The sequence below is a fragment of the Rattus norvegicus genome, chromosome 10, assembly GCF_036323735.1.
Source record: "Rattus norvegicus strain BN/NHsdMcwi chromosome 10, GRCr8, whole genome shotgun sequence".
In the NCBI taxonomy this organism is placed as follows: Eukaryota; Metazoa; Chordata; class Mammalia; order Rodentia; family Muridae; genus Rattus; species Rattus norvegicus.
In genome coordinates, this window is record NC_086028.1 from 93,630,900 (window position 1) to 93,651,408 (window position 20,509).

Genomic DNA, 20,509 nt, shown 5'->3' on the forward strand with positions numbered 1-20,509 from the left:
TGGTATCTTCTGGACCCACCCACTTCTGACCTCCATTCACACTTGGTCCCCATACAACTGTCTTCTCAAGTTCAATGGACCCAAAGTGAACCCATGATCTGTTCCCACTGTGCTCTCTCAAATACATGTTCTCTCTGCAGTGTCTGCCTCCATCCATCCATGTATTTGGGTCAGAAACCCGAGACTCATTCTCAGTACCCCCATCTCCCTGACCTCATAAAGACCAAAGGCTACTTATGTGGTTCTCAAATAATCCTTGAGTGTGTTCCCTCTGTCTGTCTCTATCAATGCTCACTCCAACAAACCACTGTCTTAGTACTCTAGAGAGTGGGAGCCTTTCCAGCCTTTGGTATTTCTTCCCATGTTCCAGCAGTACAGGGACTTCTGACCCAGGGCACCTCCTAAAAGGAGGCCAGATTAACCTTCAACAGGTGCTCTGTGGCCCTGGGTTTCCATCACTTCTGAGATTGCCTTCCAAATCCTTAGCCAGACACCTGACACTCAGCTTTCTCCCATCTTCACAGATTAAGCTCCTACCTACAGCTTGGCCTCCCTACCTGCTTTCCCTGTATCTGAAACAGTTCTTTTGATAGCCCTTTAAATCCCAGCATGTGTGTGTGCGTACACACACACACACACACACACACACACACACACACACACACACACACACTCTCCCACTTGCCTGTTTTCTGCCCACTGTTAAAACTCAGTTTAAATTCAGTTTCATCAAGGAATTCTTCCACAGCCACTTAGAGTAGGTTATTTAAGGATACTATTCAGTACGCAGATGTCCCGTTTTAATCAGTGACTTTTAAATGTCCACTTCTGAGGGTAGTGGAGGAAATCTTGAGTGAACATGTGCATTGTTGACGTGAACATGGCACGTTAAGGACCTTAATGCCTCAGGCCCAGGGAAAGGGCAACACCTTCTCCGGGTGAGGCCCAGGAGTTTGGCAAAACCTTTCTCTGATCCACTTGTGAGTACGGACAAAAGATTGAACGGTGTACATGCAAAACCTAGCTGCCACAACTTCCTCCTCCAGGGTAAGCACGGCCCACCCAACACCAGCTTTTCTGTATGTGCATGGTGTGTGTGTGTATGTGTTGGTTTCTTCATTTCCAAGTTGCCCCAGTCAGGTTTTCAGGACCAAACCAAAGAAAATGAGGCACACTCCCCGCCCCCAACAATACCCACAGCGGATGAAGCAGACGGCCAGGTGTGTGTTAATTGTTGTACCTCAAGATGCAAGACACATTTTTGTTCATTATAAATTTTCAGTAATTGATACTTGACTGAAAATGTAGGAGAAGAAAAGTAGATGCCAAGGACTGTCTGTGCTCCCATAACCTACCTGGAGCTTCTCCTTCTTGATGCAGTGGGAATAAGAGAAGAGAGTGTAGACCCAGGCGCAGAAAGACAAACACCACATGCTCTCTCTCCCGTATGAGTCCTAGCTTCCAATTCTTAGATTATGTGTGTTCACGTGGGAGTGAATGTGTCTGGAGGCCAGGACACTAGAAAGGAGCCACAAGAGGAAGGGGAACAGAGGTGTGGAAGTTGGGGAGTAGAACCCCTTGTTGGGAAAATGAGGTCAGTATTAGGGTTAGAAAGCTTTAAGGAGTGATGGGTCAGGGAGATGGAGTGTGGATGAAGTGTCACCCCAAAATAAGGATGTATAAAAAAAGCCACAAAGGAATCTGACAATTTTGCAAGTTAATTAAGAGTTAAGAATTAGACTGTGGGGGTTGGGGATTTAGCTCAGTGGTAGAGCGCTTGCCTAGGAAGCGCAAGGCCCTGGGTTCGGTCCCCAGCTCCAAAAAAAAAAAAAAGAAAAAAAAAAGAATTAGACTGTGACCCACCCCAGGAGACAGATTAGTAAGTGGGACACCCTTCCTGTGAGTGCTTTATCAGGGAGGCCCTGAGGCCCCCCAAAACAATGCAAGCTCCGCCACTGCTCCTGGTCGCTCACCAGAATTAGATGGTAAGACCTGTCATAGAAGACGCCAGAGCTTTGACTGGAACTGTGCTGGAAGCTTCCTCCCCGAGAGAGAAAAGCCATCAAAGCCCATAGCCAACCGTGAACCTTGCATGGGACACTACTGACTTGCCAGGCCAGACGCACCCATTGGAACAATAGCTTCCATGGAGGTAACCAAGCACTTTATGACTTTCCTGACTGGATTTGAGGGCATTTCTTGCCTCAGAGGGATCTGATGCCTGGTATTATAAATATGGCAAAAAGTCTGTGACTGGAGTAGTCATAGAGCCTCATGAGGAAACTGATGCTGTTACTCTGCTAAGCTGACACATCAAGTTGTATTCAAAATATTTATGTCCACAGATCGGGGCGGCCCAAATCTTTGGTCAGAAAACTTTCAGTCAGAGAAGCAGTGGGAGTTAATTACTGTGGAGACTTTTAACTGGCTAATGATGCTTAGTCCCATGTGGGACTTCTACCAGGGAACACTGTAGAAGCAGGGAGAGCAAGAGGAAGGAAGGAGTGTTATGGACCATGGTCCTCAGGCAAGAGGTGCCCATTGTACTCGCAAACACACACTAGCTGTGATTGCCTCCACAAGACCTAAACAAGATTTAGCCCATCAACATTCCATTCAGAGATGGAAGAGGGACTCATGGGGCCACACCTGTCTCTGGGAGCCACCGACAGTTAATGGTTGCCAGGAGAAGAGAGACATTTTCTTTGGTGGTATAGCCACCTGAAAGGCGTCTACACTTCTGTAACAACCCCTCACCTATGTTTGCGTAAGTAACCTGGGTTGAACTCACTGGGTCACCTAACAAAACAAAACAAGACAAAGACACAAAAATGGAAGGTAGACTGGGAAGAGAAGAGGGATCGGGGGAGTAGGGGGAGTAGGAGGGTACAAGAGTGCATGAAAATGTGAAAATGAAACCCATTATTGCATATAATTAATTTTTGCTTAATTAAAGGAGGGGGGAAGTTGGTATATAACTTTTGTTCTTGTTTTATTTCTAAAATATCCTATATGGAGATACAGTTTAGAAAAAAGGAAATATGGAAAAGTGGGTTAAAAGAGGAAAGGACACTAGTTTTGGTTGCACAGAGGCAACACAGTCAAACTTTTCACGGACTGGAGCTGCCCCATACACCAGGCGATAAAGCAGGGAGACTTGAGGTACTCTCTGTTCCATCTCGCTAAGCTAAGGGGTTCACCAAGGCTGATTCTGCCAACCCCTTAATCAAATCATCAAAGGTATATTACTTTACTACATGGGTTATAACAAGGCACATCCGAATTCTTCTCAGCCCACTGTAAAAATGTCACCTTCTGAGAAACATCCTGTTCACTGAGAAGCCTCTTTGAAATCAGTTCTCTCACGGGAGTAGGTGCCATAGGTGGGAATTGTGGGAAGCCAAAATGTAAGGATAAGTAATCAGGCTGATTGAGGGTGAGTAATTCAGATGAGGACTGTACCCCCTTTTCAGTTAAAATGTTATTTTTCACATGCCACCAAGTGTCTTTCCACCCAGTACAGCTTAAACACCAGTCCTTCATTTTCTCCCAGCTCTTGGTGTCCTCTGCTGGTCTTGTAGTTTGGTAAGAAGAGATAAAACTGACATGCTCAATAGAAACAGGGAGAATGAGGGCATAAATAAATGAAATAAAATTACTGGACATCTCGGGGACCATGGTTAGTGAAACAGCTGCCCACAGGATCCCTTCAATGCAGGCATTTATGACAGGTGGTGAAAATGTAGCATCAATCTCAGGGTGGGAGCTCCGGGCAGTTTGTTACAATGCTCAGGACAGACTGCTGACTATTGTAGCAATTACAAACTTTCACAGATAAACCCAAGGGTGGTCCACGCCCAGTGTACAATGTATCCATAGAGTTGCTACTGTAAATTTGGTGAAGTAGTCATCCTCAGGGGGAAAATACTAGCTAATGATTTTTCTCTGAGGATATCTCTGTGAATTAGTGAACAACTCAGAAGGATGATGGACGTATTCATTATTACAAGACAAAGTGAGAAAACTGAGAGGTCTCTTTATTAATAGCATGTTCCAGAACAACGGATGTAAAGGCAATAAAAAAAATAAATAGCCTCAGACATTCACATTAACATCAAAGGACAGTTTTCAGATTACTTACATCAGTGTCAGGTCCCTTATCCGCACCCGGACAAGAGAAAGTAACAAACTCATGGCACCTCTTGTGAACCACAAAACAGCAAACTGAGGAGAGAAAGGAAAATGAAAATCAGAAGGGTTTATATTTAATGTACCATATGGTGAGAAGTCATTTTAGTTTCGATACAGACAGAATCTCTCAGCAACGCTTAGGCACTTCGTTCAAAAATCAGCAACATTTTATTTTGATTAAGCTTGTAAATAATACCACAAAATGCTCAGGAAAATTAACTCATGACTTCTCCACTCTAAAGCTGGGGGAGAGGAGAGCCAAAGCATATGAGATACTTCCTCAGTGTATAACCCAGGATTATAAATTCAACATGTGTTTCAATTTCCTATATCTCTGCACATTTGTACAGACACACATGCACACATATGTACACATGTGCATATGGATACAAACATTATATACTCACTGCAGGTAAAATAAAAATAACTAGAAAAGAAATAACTGATGATAGGTAATCCAGAATTATCCTGAGTATGAGTTAGAAGACCCAAGTTTGATCCCCAGCACCCCTGGGTAAGCTCACAAACTACGACTCCAATTCCAGAGGATCTGAAAATCATTTTTAGCCTCCGCGGACACTTATATACATGTGGTAACATAGAACATATGTGGAGGCAAAACACTGATACACAAAAAATAAAAATAAATATTTTTTTAAAAAAACATGCTAACTCAATCTATAGGAAATACCCCTTTGAAAATCAGTTGGGTGTGGTCTAACACTTTCTTGTCAGTATCTGTGATGGATCCAAGAACCTTTGCAAATCTAGCAAAAGTATTAAGAGACTTTTCTAAGCCCAGTGCCAATTTGATAACTAACCCTGAAGATGGATCAATAGAATAACTTAATTATTAGAAATGAATTATGTAATCCCCCAAGCAGTCTTTGTGGGTGGTGTAATGCGGAGAATGCAAAAGTCATCTTAGTCCTTTCTTCAGAGCCTAGAGCGGAGCTCACTAAGACCCCCTACTGTTGCTCTGTGTGGAATACGGAGAATGTGTTAAAGAGGCGATATGCTGGCCACCTCAAGTATTCAGGAAGTTACAAAGTCTTACTACATTTTACGGTTTGCATATATGTTCCCACCAAACCAAACGCTGATAAAATCTGGCTGCCATTCTAGCGGTACATGGAGAAGGATCCCCAGAAAAGGGACTGGACGATAAAAATTTGTCCCCTGTAAGTAAGACTCACACCATTATAAAAGGGCAACTTCAAGACAGTCCTCTTACTTCCAAATGTGTACCGTGGAGTGTGTATGCATGAACACACACACACACACACACACACACACACACACAAAGTAAGCACAGTAAGAAGGGCGTGGTCCTGCCCTTTTATCTCTTAGACTCTTCACCCCTCCTGTGGATCATTGCTTTCCTTCCCTCTGGAGCCAATGGCTAAAAGGTGCTTGCCAAGCCAGCACCATGACCTTGGGTTTGCAGCACCCAGAACAGGGAGTTATGTATATACTATCCAGCATGGGGGAATTCTGTTACAGCAGCAGAAGGGGACTAAGACACAGTGCAAAGAAGGTTCGAGCACCCTGATTTCTTCCTCCTGCATTGCATTAGTCTCTGAAGGAGACGAGGAGGGGGCGTCACTCCAGCCGGTGACCAAGGACCGTCACCTGACAGTTACCCTGAAGTTTTGCTGAAATCTCCAGAGAATTCACATACCAAGCCAAGGGCTAAGGATTCTTAGAGAGTCAGGGGTGGCTGGGAAGAAATTCAGACTCCTTTCCTGTCCCTTAAACCGTTGAAAGGTCTCGAATAGAGAGAAACATGTATGACAGCAACGTGCCAGAGGCACAAGCATGGGCGTTGGAAAGAATCCAGCGTGAGAGATTGAGGGCTAAAGCTAGGTAGGAGCCTCTTACCTAGTCTAGGTATGAAAGCAACTGCCAATCATTATTCAGACTGCTAAGATAAAGAAGAATTGCAGAAGAGTGAATGGACCTGCTGAGTGACCACAGGGTACCATTTAAAGGCAGTGGGGTTGCGAGCGGGTAGTCCTGCCATCCCTTCCTGTGTGCTGTCATAGAGAGCCTCATACCACACTGTGCAGTATGCCTCAGTATCCTCGGTTCTAGAAGGAAAAACACTGTGTGGATGTATAGTCCGCTTCAAGTACACAACGAATATTTATGAATGGGAGAGAAAGGGAGGTGGGGAAAACCCCCAGGGGGGGACAAATGGAAAGAATGACAGACAAGGAAGGGCCTTGTCTAAGGTCACCCACCTACCATGTAGTGCAGCCAGGTTTCATGCTAAGTTTTGCTTAATGCCACAGCCTGTTTTACCCTCACAGTGTCCTGTCCACTGTCGGCATCAAGAGAAGGGAACCCAGGTCCTTGCTGCTCCCTGTAGCAGCCTAGAGAGTTGCTTCAGAGCTCGCAGCTCAGGTAAGTCAGCATTCTTGACTTTGCTCGGAAGAGAATATTAGGACGAACCAGGGCGAAGTTGGTGTTTGCTGAGATTTTTACAAGGATTTGGCCTCAAAAGTCGATAAAGAGGCAACTCTTAAGAAGAATGAGACAGCGTGGGTGTGGGCTTCTCAGGAGAGAGCTGAGTGCAGAGCTAAATGGACAGGCAATGCTAAATGTGCAATCAGAGGGCAACGCTGAGCTCCTGTGGGTCTGGAGAGCATGTGGGTCCCTTCCACAAGCCTCTGCCAAAGGCAACTTGGTTGGAAATTCTCCAACGATAGCTAATAAAGCAGCAATAGGGAAAGCCACAAGAAGCTGCTCACTCCTCCACACCCATCACAAAGGTATGTTTTATTTATTGAGATTATCAGAAGAATCACTTACGACAGGAAAAGGGTTTCAGGGCACTATCGCCTCATCGTCATTTGTGATGAAGGTGAAGTTTTAGGGGTAAACAAGCATTTTGATTTCTTTCTTAATCTGTTCCAACGTTTGAATCTTCCACTTTCTTTGCTAACCATCTCCACGTCCGGATGAGCACTATTCACATGTAAGTATCTAGTCCCTTTGGAAGACAGTGTTCCTTTGCCATCTGTCATCTCTACCTACCGGGGCACTGCTAAAGTATCTCTATTACACGCTTCGAGAAAACTCTTACTTCAGATATTTTCCTAAGAATCAAGCTCTCACTGCTCTCTAAATTCTTCAGGGGCAGCGAGATCCTTACCTACTCCCAAATGACTTCCTCCTCCCAAGATTTCTCACATGTAACGTTTCCATTTCAACGAATGCCTCCAAGAGGAGGCAGACAGAGGACCCTATGTTTCTAGGATTCTCATGGACGTATAAATTACCTGGGGCATAGAGCCCCTTAAGCCTGCTTGCACTTTGAACATTCCGTTGGAAGCATGTTTAACTTAGCAGGCACAATACCCTAAGTTCAGCCCCATCACTGTATATACTGGGTACAGTGGCACTCACTTATAATCCCAGAATACAGGGGAGGGGGTGTAGAGGCAGGGAAGTCAGAAGTTCAGTGCCATCCTTGACTACACAGTGAATTGGAGGACAACAAGGGGCTGCAGGAGGCTCTGTCTTAAAAAAGAACAAGCAATATAGGTTCTCCCAAAACAGAGCAAACAGTATGCCCAGGCCTTAGTAAAGAGAGAAGCTGTGCTGTCCCCTCCCCTCGCCATTACCATCCTCTCTGGAAAGGGAATGAAAAGGGGAAGAGCGGTTGGGCTGACTGGCTGGACGCAACACTTGTCTGGGAAAAGCTGCCCTAGAAAATGTGCGCAGTGGTCAGACATTCCAAAACTACAGATGGCTGCCCTGGACCTGGCTTCCAAGCTGCAGACTGAATTGGTGAGATGGGTTTTGCAGGGCGATGTGATCTAAGTGTCAGAGATGCCACAGGACTGTTGCAGGGAGAAGAGGAGGAGGAGCAGGCCTAATAAACGCTCTGCGCTTCCCTGGAGGTGGCCAGTGGAGATTTCCTCTGGTCCAAAATTGAGAGCTACTGTGTTACTTTAAAGTCTAGAGGAATTCTAAAGCCCATGTACTATGGGGTAAGGAGAACTGAGAGAAGGTGGACTCTGGGGTACCTGTCACATTCACATGGCACAATCCCAACAGCGGCCTGACTGTGGTCTCTTCAAGTTTGCCACGTTCAGCTTGAGGGAAGTGAAGGTACAACCGTGCTCAGTTTCATGCTGCAGAGATCTGCTTTGAAGAAGCACTAGTCATCCTGGCAGACTCATACATGGGCTAGGGTGTGTGTGTGTGTGTGTGTGTGTGTGTGTGTGTGTGTGTGTGTATCAGAGGTGACAAGCATGTATTTGGGGGTTACACAGGTGTATGTATGTGGAAGTCAGAGGTCATTGTCACCCTCTTTCACTCTCTGTCTTAGGGATTATTTAGACAAAGTCTCTTACTTACCCTGAAATGCATCAATTTGGCAAGACTAGCTGTTCTGTGAGCTCCAGGGCTCCCACTGTCTTCCCGGATTACAGGAGCATACCCCCATGGTGCCTGACTTTTTTATGGGTGGGCTTGGGACCCAAGCTCAGACCCTCATGCCTCTTGGGCAAGCACTTTCCCTAAGGAACCATCTTCCTGGTCTCCAGGAGTCAACCTGCAGCCCAGTGAAGGTGATTCAGAGTAGATCTTCATTCTGTCCTCTCAATGCACCTCTCTGTAGGTGCTTGTGCTTCCCCACAGACACCGATGGCCCCTGAACTGAGCCCACCACACTGTGCAAATGATGCATTAGCACAGAAAGGAATTCGGTCCACAGGCCTGAAGAAGCGAGTCTCCTCTACAGGACCTGACTTTGCCCAGATCCCTGTCAATGGCTAACGTCACACAGTGTGAATAAGCGGAAATGAAGGAGGACGCTCCCCATCTGCCAAAAGTACAGAAACAGAACAAATAACACTGGCCTAATTTTTGGGTCAGAGACTCATTTTAAATGCTGCAGGAGTGTCGTGCTGATATTAAGGTGATGCTCAGTCACGTGAGTTTAGTCTGAGGAGATCCAAAACCAACAAAGGGCATACGGAAAGCCAGACAGAGTGAGAGAAACAGTCCCTTCCGACATTGCTCCTCTTATGAATCTGGTAAAAATTAACTTGACCGAGGAGTTTCGGTCCATTAGACACACACCAGGGCATGTGAACGCTCTGTGTCAAAACCATCTTCATGTGGATGGATGTCTCAGGCCTCCTGGTTGGGGAGAGTGCTTGCCAGACACTGAGCAGAGGGCAAGTCGGAGGCTTGCCCCCATGCTCCACTAATCCAGAGACGTTTGCCTTAGAAAGAATATGGCAGGTTGATAGGACTGACACAGGAATGGGATGCTGCAGAGCCCGGCCTGGTCAACCCTGCATCCTCCTGAGGAGCCTTACAAACAGCCACACACAGCCCGCCGCCTGCAGCAATGCCCCTTGTGCCTAAGGGAACCTCTCAAACGAAAGCAATTGTCACCATCACTAGATAATCACTTGGAGGGACTAAAGAAACAGAGAGGGAGGGGAGGAGGGAGGGGAGAAGAGGAGGAGGGAGGGGAGGAGGGAGGGGAGGAGGGAGGGGATGAAGGGTCAGAATGGGACAAGAAAGAGGAAGAGGAAGAAGAGGAAAACTGGCAGGTGCTGACAAGAGCGCAGAGAAATGGGACCCATGTCCACTGCGGATGGAAATATAAAGTAATATAACTGCTCAGGAAAAAGTTTGGAGGCGCCCCAAAATTAAATGTAGAATTACCATATGACCCAGATATTCCATTCCTAGATATAGCCTCAAAATAACTGAAAGCCAGAAGTCACCAGCGTCCATTATTCCCTGACAAACAGTGGAAATGACCCAGATGCGTACCAGCAGATGTGTAACTGAGATGGAGTGGGTGCGGCCTGGCGCTCTGCAGTCCTAGGGAGGAACATACTTCAGACACACGCAACAGAATGTGAGTCCCCTCGTCGGAGACAGATGGAAAACAGAAAAGAGGTTATTGGGGCAGGGAGGGTGGTTCAGGGGCAAAGTGAGAACCAGAGTTATTAAACCTGGCAGGGTACTGCATACGTCCAACACCGGTGCATCTCTGGTCTCCCTACCCAGCCAGACTAGTCAAAGTGGGAAGCCCCAGCTTCCTTCTCAATATTATTAATAATATATTATATATTAAGTAGTCAATATATAATAGTATTACACTATAGTGTAGACACCTGATGTCAGCAAACAGCATGCACATGAACTCTCCTGGATGTGTGCACCTGCAAAAACACACACACACTTACATACACATGTGCACACACGTGCACACAAAATGCACACACATGTCCACATACTCAAAATACACACTTGCACACATACAAAATGAATATGCATACAAATTATACACATACACACAGATATACAAAACACAAACATAAAAATCTTTCTCCCTCCCCCCCCCCCCACACACACACAAAGGAGGTTACTATGGATTAGAGATGAAACAAATTGGGAATTGATGTGTAGTGAATGCAGAGCTCCTGTATAAAACATTTTTTTTATGTTCTGTAAATAGTTGGTGATGATGGTTCCAGAACATTGTAGATATATTTAGTGCCACTGAAGCACACACTCAAGACAGTTTAAATGGAAAAACTCATATAACATGCTTTATACAATAAGAAAGTATTTAACCAAGCGCAACATTTACAAAATTACAAATAATAACTACTATAAAGTAAATGCTGTAGGAAGTCATAGACAGGAAGAGGTTTAGACTCATAGTCCCATTTACATGGATTTTTTGTGATATGCACATTCATAATTCTTAGAATCAAGAAAAAAATTTCTCTTATTCTTTAAAATTTCCAATGAAATCAATGTCAAAATCGAGTGGGGCCCTGGGGACAGTCCAGTTTGACACATGACTGTGAGCTACCACACGTGTTTCCCCAACGTTTCCAGGGCACTCGTGCTCAGTGACAATGACAGGAATAAGTGCCTCCTAATTGTGGCTTGTGCTCTTTTACCAAACAGTCAACAACGTTTACCACTAGATCTATATGCGCAATGGGATATGTCTTACTCACACTCACACTTGATACAGATCGTCATGGGTGCAGATACATAATGCCACGGACAGTTTTGCATTTCTTCAAAAAAAAATAACTTCCTTTCCTTTCGGTCTCAAGTCCAAATCACTTCAAACGCAGACAATTCCTTCATGTAAAATTCCTTTATGTAAATGTTATGTAAGCATAACAATTTCTTATTATCTAAAATTAACAGTGTGGAAACGTGATGTAACGGACACTGGATTCCAACAGGAACCTGCTACCAGGAACCTGCTAGCCGGAATAGGCCTGCTTCAGTCAGGACAACGGGCTTATAGCCGGACCTCCCCGCTTCCTGACCTCACTGCAGTACAGGGCCTTGCGTGTGCTAGGCGTGCACTCCCGTGCACAGCTCTACCCTCAGCCCTCATTTGCAGTCTATTTTTACATAATATGGGTGTTTACGCCGCCATTAATGTGTGTGCCACATGCACGCAGGGCCTGCAGAGGCCAGAAGAGGGAAGAGGGTGTCAGATGTTCTGGAGATGAAGTTGCGGCTGCTTGCGAGCCTTCACGTGGGTGCTGGGAATTGAACCCAGGAGGAACAGCAACGTGTTTTCAGCTTCGTGGGAAAAGTAAGGGAAAGCTGAACTTGTATCTGCATTTTAAAAGAAAACTATTGGTTTCATATTTGTAAGGGTGAAAACGGTCTTCGCCTAGGATACACGGTCAAGTTGTATGGCAACAAGTTCAACAGATGTTCCGTGCCACACAGAGTAAAGAATACGGCTCATCCGATGGCACGTCGGCTCTGCCCCCAAGCAGTCATGCGCACATGCCCAGATGCTTCCAAAGCTCCCGTACTTCCATGTCTGACCATGCATCCACCTCTTCCTCTCCTACAATGTCACTGGGCGTTCCTGAGAGCCCTCTCTTTACGCTTCCCCCTGGCGTGGATCCTGCAAACAGCTTCTTCAAAGTTACTGGCTCCAGCAACGTGGCAGATGGTGCAACCGTCTCACAGCCAAAGGGGTACCTTGGGCCAAGGCTGGGGCAAGAAGGGCTGAGGAGATCTAAGAAGTCAGACGTCAGGGTCTGCGGCCTTCAGTTTCACTCAGACTCTTGGTCGTGTCTAGCATTCAGCCCCGTCATCAGCAGAACGCCATCTGTTTCATTCATTCTATTAATCCCCATAGTTTAGGATCTTGGAGAGCAGGGCCACGTCGTGCCTGTTTCTATGGTTGCTGCCACTTTGAATTAGATTCTCTGTACTCGGAATGCTTCGTGGTAAAGGGATTGATTTCTGGGAGGTTGCGGAGTGTGGATACAGGAGATCAAACAGATGCCGAGAGCAGACTTGGAATCTGAGACTCAGCTGAGTGGGATACAGGGCTGAAGAAGAAAAGTCCTCTGTGTAGCTTAGGCCTGGGTTCTGCCCTAGACAGGCTGGGTGGGTTAAGCTTCATGACCACCCAGACAGACAATCGGGCTAGTCAATCCAGCACTGAAGTCAGAGGCGACTTTCCTAACAAGGCTTCTACACAGCAAAGAAGAATCCTAAGGAACCAGAGGAGAGCCAGGGACACTCACATGTGGTTAGTGGTGGAAAGGGTGGGGCAATCCAGGAGCTGGGAGAAGAGGACGGAGAAAGCCAGAGAAGAGACCTCGCCGAAGGTTGGGTGGTGGAGGTCTGGGGTCCCAGTTGCTTAGAAGAATCACAAGTTTAAGGCCTGAACTGTGTAAAGATCAAAAGGGTCAAGCAGAGCGACTTAGCCAGGACCTGTCTTGAAGTTAAAAAAAAAGGGGTGGGGGGTGTGCAGGACTAGAAAAATGTATAGCATTCAGAAGATCATTGGTTCAATTCCTAGCAGTGTGTGTGTGTGTGTGTGTGTGTGTGAGAGAGAGAGAGAGAGAGAGAGAGAGAGAGAGAGAGAGAGAGAGAGAACTCCCTGCTCCCTTTTAATCCCTGACTCCTTTAATGAGGTGCAGTGTTAAGAGCCAGATACATGTTTAAGGCTAACAGAAGCAGTTTAACCTTTCTCCCCCTTCACTGCCACTGAGATGAGACAGGGTAGTCTGCTGCTCTTCTCTGTCTTTAAAAATTATACAAGTAAAATAATATGGTATCTGTGATTCTCTCTAACTCTCCCAGCAGAGGGGGAAACACAAGACGCAGGAAGGATGACGCGTGACTTGTAGAAGCCGTTGATGATTCCTGAAGCTGCAAGACAGTTGCACGATCTTTATAACATTACTGTCTACTCTTGTGGCTATCTAAAAATATAAGTAATTGAGAGCTGAAAATATAAATTTGGGGACTTGCAAACATGGCCAACTTTTATTTCTCTACAAAAAGACAGCATATGTGGGGTACACAGGGAGAAGTCCACGTGAAGATGGAGACTGTCTAGGGTGATGTATCTATAAGCCAAAGTATGCCACAAGTTGCCACCAGCTACCAGAAGCTAGGGGTGAGTCAAAGAATAGATTCGAAGAGGTCAACCTTCCCAACAGCCAGCCTTTAGAACCAAAGGGCAATTTCTGTTCTCTAAGCTAATTAGTACATGGAATTTGTTGTGGCAGCCCTAGAAAACTCATATACATGCCAGGAAAGTTTCTAGAAAGCGAAGGGCTCAAGAAGAAGAAGTGAAATCATTGAAATGAGAACCAGGGGCTGGGGACTCAACACGCTCCTCCCTAAAAGCTTCATGAGACGGCACATCTGTGTCTATCAAATTTACCTAAATCACCATCAAGGGCATTAAGTCCAAAGCTACAGTGAGTGATTGCTAGACAAATGAATTAGGGTTGCGTTAATATATCCATGGGGAAAGTATCCCAGGACTGCAGCTGATCGTAAGCAAAACAGGGAGATTCAAACCCAAACTACAGATAGAAAATGGAAACTGAACTTAAGATCTGGGGTGTTTCCTTAGACTCCCTTGTTCACGATTATGAATGGGTTTAATAAAGCTGGAGTTTCTAAAGGGTTTAGTGCCAATGCGTAATCACAAGTCCACATTAAAATCATTAGCTTTCTTCTACACAGTACACCAGCTGGGCTCTGCGGCCCTAACCACGCAGTGACCACATCTGGGAGAACGCTTACACCCTCAGCAGGACACAAGAACGTGACTCCCACACAGGTTTCCAGCCCAAAAAACACACTTGCAAGGTACACAGGACCCAAGGCCTAAGAGAGGGACCTGCAGCTTTTACCTCTGAAAAGGATTTTGCTGATCTAAAAGACATTAAGTGCCTGCAGCTAAGCTGGGAGTTGAAGTCAGGAGACTTAGAGAAGAATCCGCTTTCATGCTGGAACTGAAGAGGCCTTTGGGGGCCTAAGGGAGGGAAACTAGCTAAGGTGATGGTTCCACCTCCTCCGCCTCTATTCTCATTTGGCCCCTGGCTAGTTTTACGTTTAAGTCAAAATAGACTGAACTCTTCTGAAATCATTTTATCCATGTGTGTCGCCATGCCACTGCTTGGCTGTGGAGGTCAAAGGGCAACTTTGTGGTTCACTCCTCCCACCTGGGCTCTGGGGACTGACCTCAGATCATTAGGCTTGTAGGACAATACTCTTACCCACTGAGCCATCTTGCTAGCCCTTTAAGTCGGTTGCGATGGGATAGCAGTCTCCATTCATACTGTGCAGTAAGCAGTCCACTTGGCAACAGACTGAAGGTCAGGATGAGGCCAACCCCTCTATCTGTAATTTCTTTCTGCTATGTGTAACTCCATAAGCTCGTACCCGTGTCTGTCTGTTACTTAGCCAACGCCGAAGGCGGGGAAGCATAGCATAACACTTGCACTGCTTAGAAGAGAGGACGGAAATCCTGAGTGTGTTCTCTAGAAGGTGTAGGTGGAAAAGAGAATTCCCCAGGTGCCATGCTTGGGAGTGAGAAAAATAATCAGCCAAGAGCAGAGAGGGACCCAAGGGGAAGGTGGCAAAGAGCCAGGGTCTCTCATCCCCGAGTCAGGGGCCAAGAGGTGCTAAGGCTGAGCAAAGACTGAAGACCTAGAGACTTCTTCCTCCCAGCTGGAAAGCCCAGTTGACAGAGTTTTGTGGTAGCACTTATGCAAAACGATGAAAAGAGACTTAAGCTGCCTCCTGCAAACTGTGGAGACAGGTAGTCAAAGGCGAACCCGGGATGACACGGGAAGGAAGTGCCTCCCATTCAGAGAAGACATTACTTTTCATTCTGGATCACAGAAGCAAATGACAAGGCTATCCCAGGCATTTTAGAAAACACTATTTTTATGAAATGTATCTACTACTCATTCATTCTTCATTCATTCATTCATTCATTCATTCATTCATTCATTCATTCACCAATTCATTTACTCATTTGCTACACCAGTACAGAGCTCCTGTGAGTTAGTTAGGAAGAGAATTCTATAGCGTTCCGTATTTAGCTTTCTGGTTGGGCTCTGACCACAGTCAGCATTTCAAGGAGGGAAGGGACCCTCTGAGAACAGAAGGATGTCAGGGTGTAGCTTGAAAACCAGGGCATACTGAGAGCAACCAGGACGGGACATGACTTCTGAAATTAGAGGCCACCGCCAGCCGGTGGTGATTTTTAATTCTTAGAGATAAGTACATGCAGGAACTTTCCATAAATAAGTACTTTCATTTTCCCGGAGATTACACTGAGCTTCTGCGGCAAAGGCTGCTCCCGTTGTTATGCAAATTTTTACCCATGTAGCATATTCCCCTCTGCTTATCTTGGTGAACAATTCAAAAGAGAAGCCATAATACGCTAATTACCTCTCTTTTATCAAGAATGTTGGAAACTAAGAAAACATCAGGGACGAGGAACAGCGCATAATTACAAAGGAGGGGGCCAGAAGCCTCCAGCAAGGAAATCTGAAGGTATCCAAGGGGCTCCAAAGCCACAGGTGACCGTGTTGAATAACCTGGAGGGGAACATTTTCTTTCACACAAATAAGGACGTTAAGGCATCCAGGGTGGCAGAAAAGCAAAAAGTAAATTAGCAAATGAAAAGGAAAAAAATAATCAACTTTACCAGACAAATACATCAAATGTATTGCATCCCTCAAAACACACATTGCCAAGAAGCACGGGGCCAAGCAAACGTTAAAATAAATACAGCAAGCCGTTACTCAGAATTTTACACTCAAAATGTTTGCGGGGGTGGGGGTGGGGTGGGGCTGGAGAGATGGCTCAGTGGTTAAGAGCACTGATTGCTCTTCCAGAGGTTCTGAGTTCAAATCCCAGCAACCACATGGTGGCTCACAACCATCTGTAATATACATTAGATAAATAAAAATTAAAAAAAAAAAGTTTTGGGGTTGGGGATTTAGCTCAGTGGTAGAGCGCTTGCCTAGCATGCGCAAGGCCCTGGGTTCAGACCCCAGCTCCGAAAAAAAAAATGTTTGGGGGGGGGGGAAGGTTGGTTTGTTCTCTTTATTTTCACTTTTTCCTTTCTTTTTTCAATGGGTATGGGTGTTTTGCCTGCACGCATGTCTGTGCGCCATATGTCGTGTCATACAAGAAAGGGCATTGGATCCCCTGGGACTGGGAGTTACAGGTGGTTGTGAGCAGCCGTGTGTGTGCTGGGGATTGAACCTGTGTCCTTAGAAAGAGCAGCCAGTGCTCCTAACTGCTGAGCCATCTTCCTACCACTGAAAATGCTGTTTAACCTATACTGTCACGTGATGCTTCAAAGACACTTGCAACTGTTTTCTGATGTGAAAATATGTCCCGGTTGTTTCTTCATGAGGGCAAATCTCTCGAGCACCTAAAACACTTTTTATGGGGGTTATCTCTAGGCTGGTGTTTTCTGTTCGCTCTGTTCCCCCCCCCCCGACATTCATGAATTATTTGCAAAAATATCATACTTTAAACGATGCTCCCAGCAACACCAGGCACTGCAAGATCCCATAGTGCTTTGCAAACCATCAGAGTAGAGTGTCGTATACAGAGATATACTTGCTTTGGTGTGCAGGTCTGCCAGATGCTTATCTAACATAGGTCTCCACTTGGCCACAGAGTCTGCAGAGCAATTAGAAAATGCAACTCAGGAACTTCAGGATAGCTGGCCGCAACATGAACAACAGCCCAGAGGATAGGAGAAGGAAAACCTGGGTTCCCTCTAACCGCTTGTCAGAGCAACACTGTTGGGAGACCATGCTCCTCATTGCTCACAGGGCAATGAACTCAAAGTAAATGAAGACAGATTTGCATGAAGATCGGTGGCATGCAGGAAATTTATGAAAAGTCAGGAACTGAGTTCGGAAATTTGAGTTAGTGCCTATCTATTAGAAGAACTAAATTGTAGGTAAACATGTAGGGTGCACCATTACAAAGAGAGAGAGAGAGAGAGAGAGAGAGAGAGAGAGAGAGAGAGAGAGAGAGAGAGAGAGAGACTGACTGACTAGAGTAGACTGGGGTAGATTTTAAAATGACATATTGGCAATGCAAGCAAAATGCTAGCAGTAATTAGCTTGACTTTGAAAGGTGATAGTGTTACTATATAATTTTCAAACAAGTTCCAAATGAAAGGTTTGGAAGTATTCAATTCCTGAAGGAGGAACCTGGCTAAGTTGATAACACTGATTCAAGCAAGAATTGAAGTCCAATAAGAGCTGCACACTGAAAGGGGTCCGCTGAATGACAGCATGGAGCAGCTATAGGGGCTCCTCCATGGAAGGAAGGAGAGACTACAGGGTCTGGTGAACGAGGAGGAGGAGGAGGAGCGACAGTTGAAGCACTTCCTTTGCAGGTGATGGTTGTACAACACCAAGGGCCGCCGAGCCCATCTATTTCACACGAGTGAACTACCCATTACGTGAACGTATTTCAAAATTGCTATGGTCGATAAACTAAAACCAGTGCTGGAGATGTACATCAGCAGTAGGGTAAAGGGCTTCTCTGCCATAAGGCAGGGCCTGGGTTCAATTCTCAGAACTGCCCCAAAATAAAGTAAACAGAGAGAGAAAGAGAGAGAGAGAGAGACAGAGACAGAGAGAGACAGAGACAGAGAGAGACAGAGAGAGACAGAGACAGAGACAGAGAGACAGAGAGAGAGACAGAGACAGAGAGACAGACAGACAGAGACAGAGAGACAGAGAGACAGAGAGAGACAGAGAGACAGAGAGAGACAGAGAGACAGAGAGAGACAGAGAGACAGAGAGAGAGAGAGAGAACCCAAAACAAGAGACATCCCTAAACAACAAAGCAATTATGAACAGGGTTGCTAGGTGTACTCCCCGTGATTGGAATGACTGGAGTCATTTTGTTTTTATCTCCATATTTTAGATACCTTTCATTACTATTAAAATGGCTAACCTTCCTGTTGTAATATAGGTCTCTGACATGGCTGTATTTCTGAGTACCAGGAATGTGGTCCCAGACAGCTTTGGATGTGCTGCCTGCTGGGCCCGGAGGCTATGGGGCCCTTGTCCCTATCTAATGGCCTGGCTTTGTGTATGCCAAGCTCAGAAACTTAGTCCTCTCAGCTCAGCCATGGAAACGAGACCCACCAAGCCTGCTGTGTCCAGCAGACCCATGTGGAATGATTAAATGCCAGCTTCTCTTGGGACACAGCAGGCATGCAAACAGGCCGAGTATCCTTCATCCGAAACACTGGAGACCGAGTGGTTTGGAATTCTGACTATATTTTTAATTTTAGAATATTTGCATAGCTGTAAGTTTTCTTGGGGACGGAACCCTATCTACGAAATTCAATTTCCATGTACACCTGATGCACATGTCTAAAGACAAGTTTATTCGGAATTTTGATACTTCCACACATCAAACAAATTTCATGGTGTGTGGTGTCCCATTTGTGGGACAGATCAATGTTAAAAAAAAAAGTTTCAGATTTGGGAATTTTTTCAGGATTTTAATTTTCAGGTTAGAAAAGCAGCCTAGACTTCCTTCCCTCTTTCTTTTGTACCAAAGCAAGAGGGTTTTTACTTTTAAGTACAGATCCCTGCATGGGGCTCCCAAATAATTGATAACTAGGGGCTAGACCAAGGGGAAAGATATCCAAGGGCAGACCAGGCAGCATTCAAAGAATGCTGGACGGAACAAGGCTATTGCATATAGCCCACGTAGGCGGATGGAGAGGGATACTTCTCCTTACTCTCTTTCCTACACAGAGAGAAAATATACAATGGAATCCTATTGACACCTCTCCTGGACAGAGAGGCAAAGGGAGTGAGAAGTCCATCACCCCTTACCATCTCCTCTCCAGGTTCCCATTTGCCCAAGGCCAGCCATTAGGACACATCTCAGCTCTGTGTCCCACAGATGAGGTCACAGACGGCCTCTCCTTCCGTTCCACTGCTTCCCTATGAGCCCAGGTTTGCCCATACAGCAGGCAGGACAAGAGTCCAGTTCAGTCAGGACATGGGGTGGTGAGGACAGGCACACCTGGAAGCGACACACCTGAGGAGATTCAGCTTCTCTCTCCTCAGTGCCAACAGCACGGAGGCTCCCAGTGTGATTCGGGATATCAGCTAAGAAAAGGACCAAAGAAAATCCTGGTGTCATCTTGTCCTGGGAGGGTGGGGCATAGGCAATATCAAACAGGACGGGCTGCCATGGGAAGGCGTTTCCCCTGCATCCTTTCCGTCTTCCTTACGTCACTGATTCTACCCTCAGCCCAGGAACGTGCCACACCGCCGGATGCCACCAATGTGAACCAGGCCTCTGAGGTTTAATTAACTACCAGACGGGGTGGTCTGAAAAGCAAAAATCACATCCTTTCCAAGGGCAGGAGCTGAAGTTTAGGAGAGATGAAGTCTTCGTGGTTCGGTTTCCAGATGTCACGTTTCCCAAAACAGTAAGGCTTGTGACCAGATAAGAAGACAAAAGCAAGACCCAGAGCCGGACCAAGGTGATCACTACCAAGACACTAACTAAGTAATAGAGGTGATCCGCATGCTAACAACTGGCTGAAGGCACAGAAACGAGGTGGGAAGGGATGGGTGGATAGTGCCCAGGAAGACGAGGCATGGCATGAGCAATGTAGCATGGCCGCCTGGAGATCCAAGAGAAGAGGCCGTGCTGACACACACAGGTAGTACCTAAAAAGGGGGAAGCAAGAAAGAGGTTTTGGTTGAACCCTGAATTGGCCTAGAATTCACTACATAGTCGAACCTGACTTTAAATTTATAGTAATTCCCCTGCCTCATCTGCTGCCCCCCAAACGCTGGGATGATAAACCTGCATCGACCACATCACCTGGTTCTCCTGACTAAGATTTCTAAGGACCGGAGTGTGAGTCTCAGGACCACGTTCTCAAATGACAAGAAGACTGTCAGGGAAAGGGAAAGGCTTGGCTTGCAACTCACCGGTCCTTACGATACTTGAATGT

General features: G+C 45.9%; 1 protein-coding gene across 3 annotated transcripts in view; it reads right to left on the reverse strand.

Annotated features, from left to right (window-relative positions):
• The window catches only part of Prkca (protein kinase C, alpha), a 398,627-nt gene that overhangs the window by 241,909 nt on the left and 136,209 nt on the right, over window positions 1-20,509 (reverse strand). For all 3 annotated transcript variants that reach the window (XM_017597006.3, XM_039085211.2, NM_001399299.1), the window contains 1 exon segment: window positions 4,142-4,224. In XM_017597006.3, coding sequence (XP_017452495.2) covers window positions 4,142-4,224 — 83 coding nt within the window.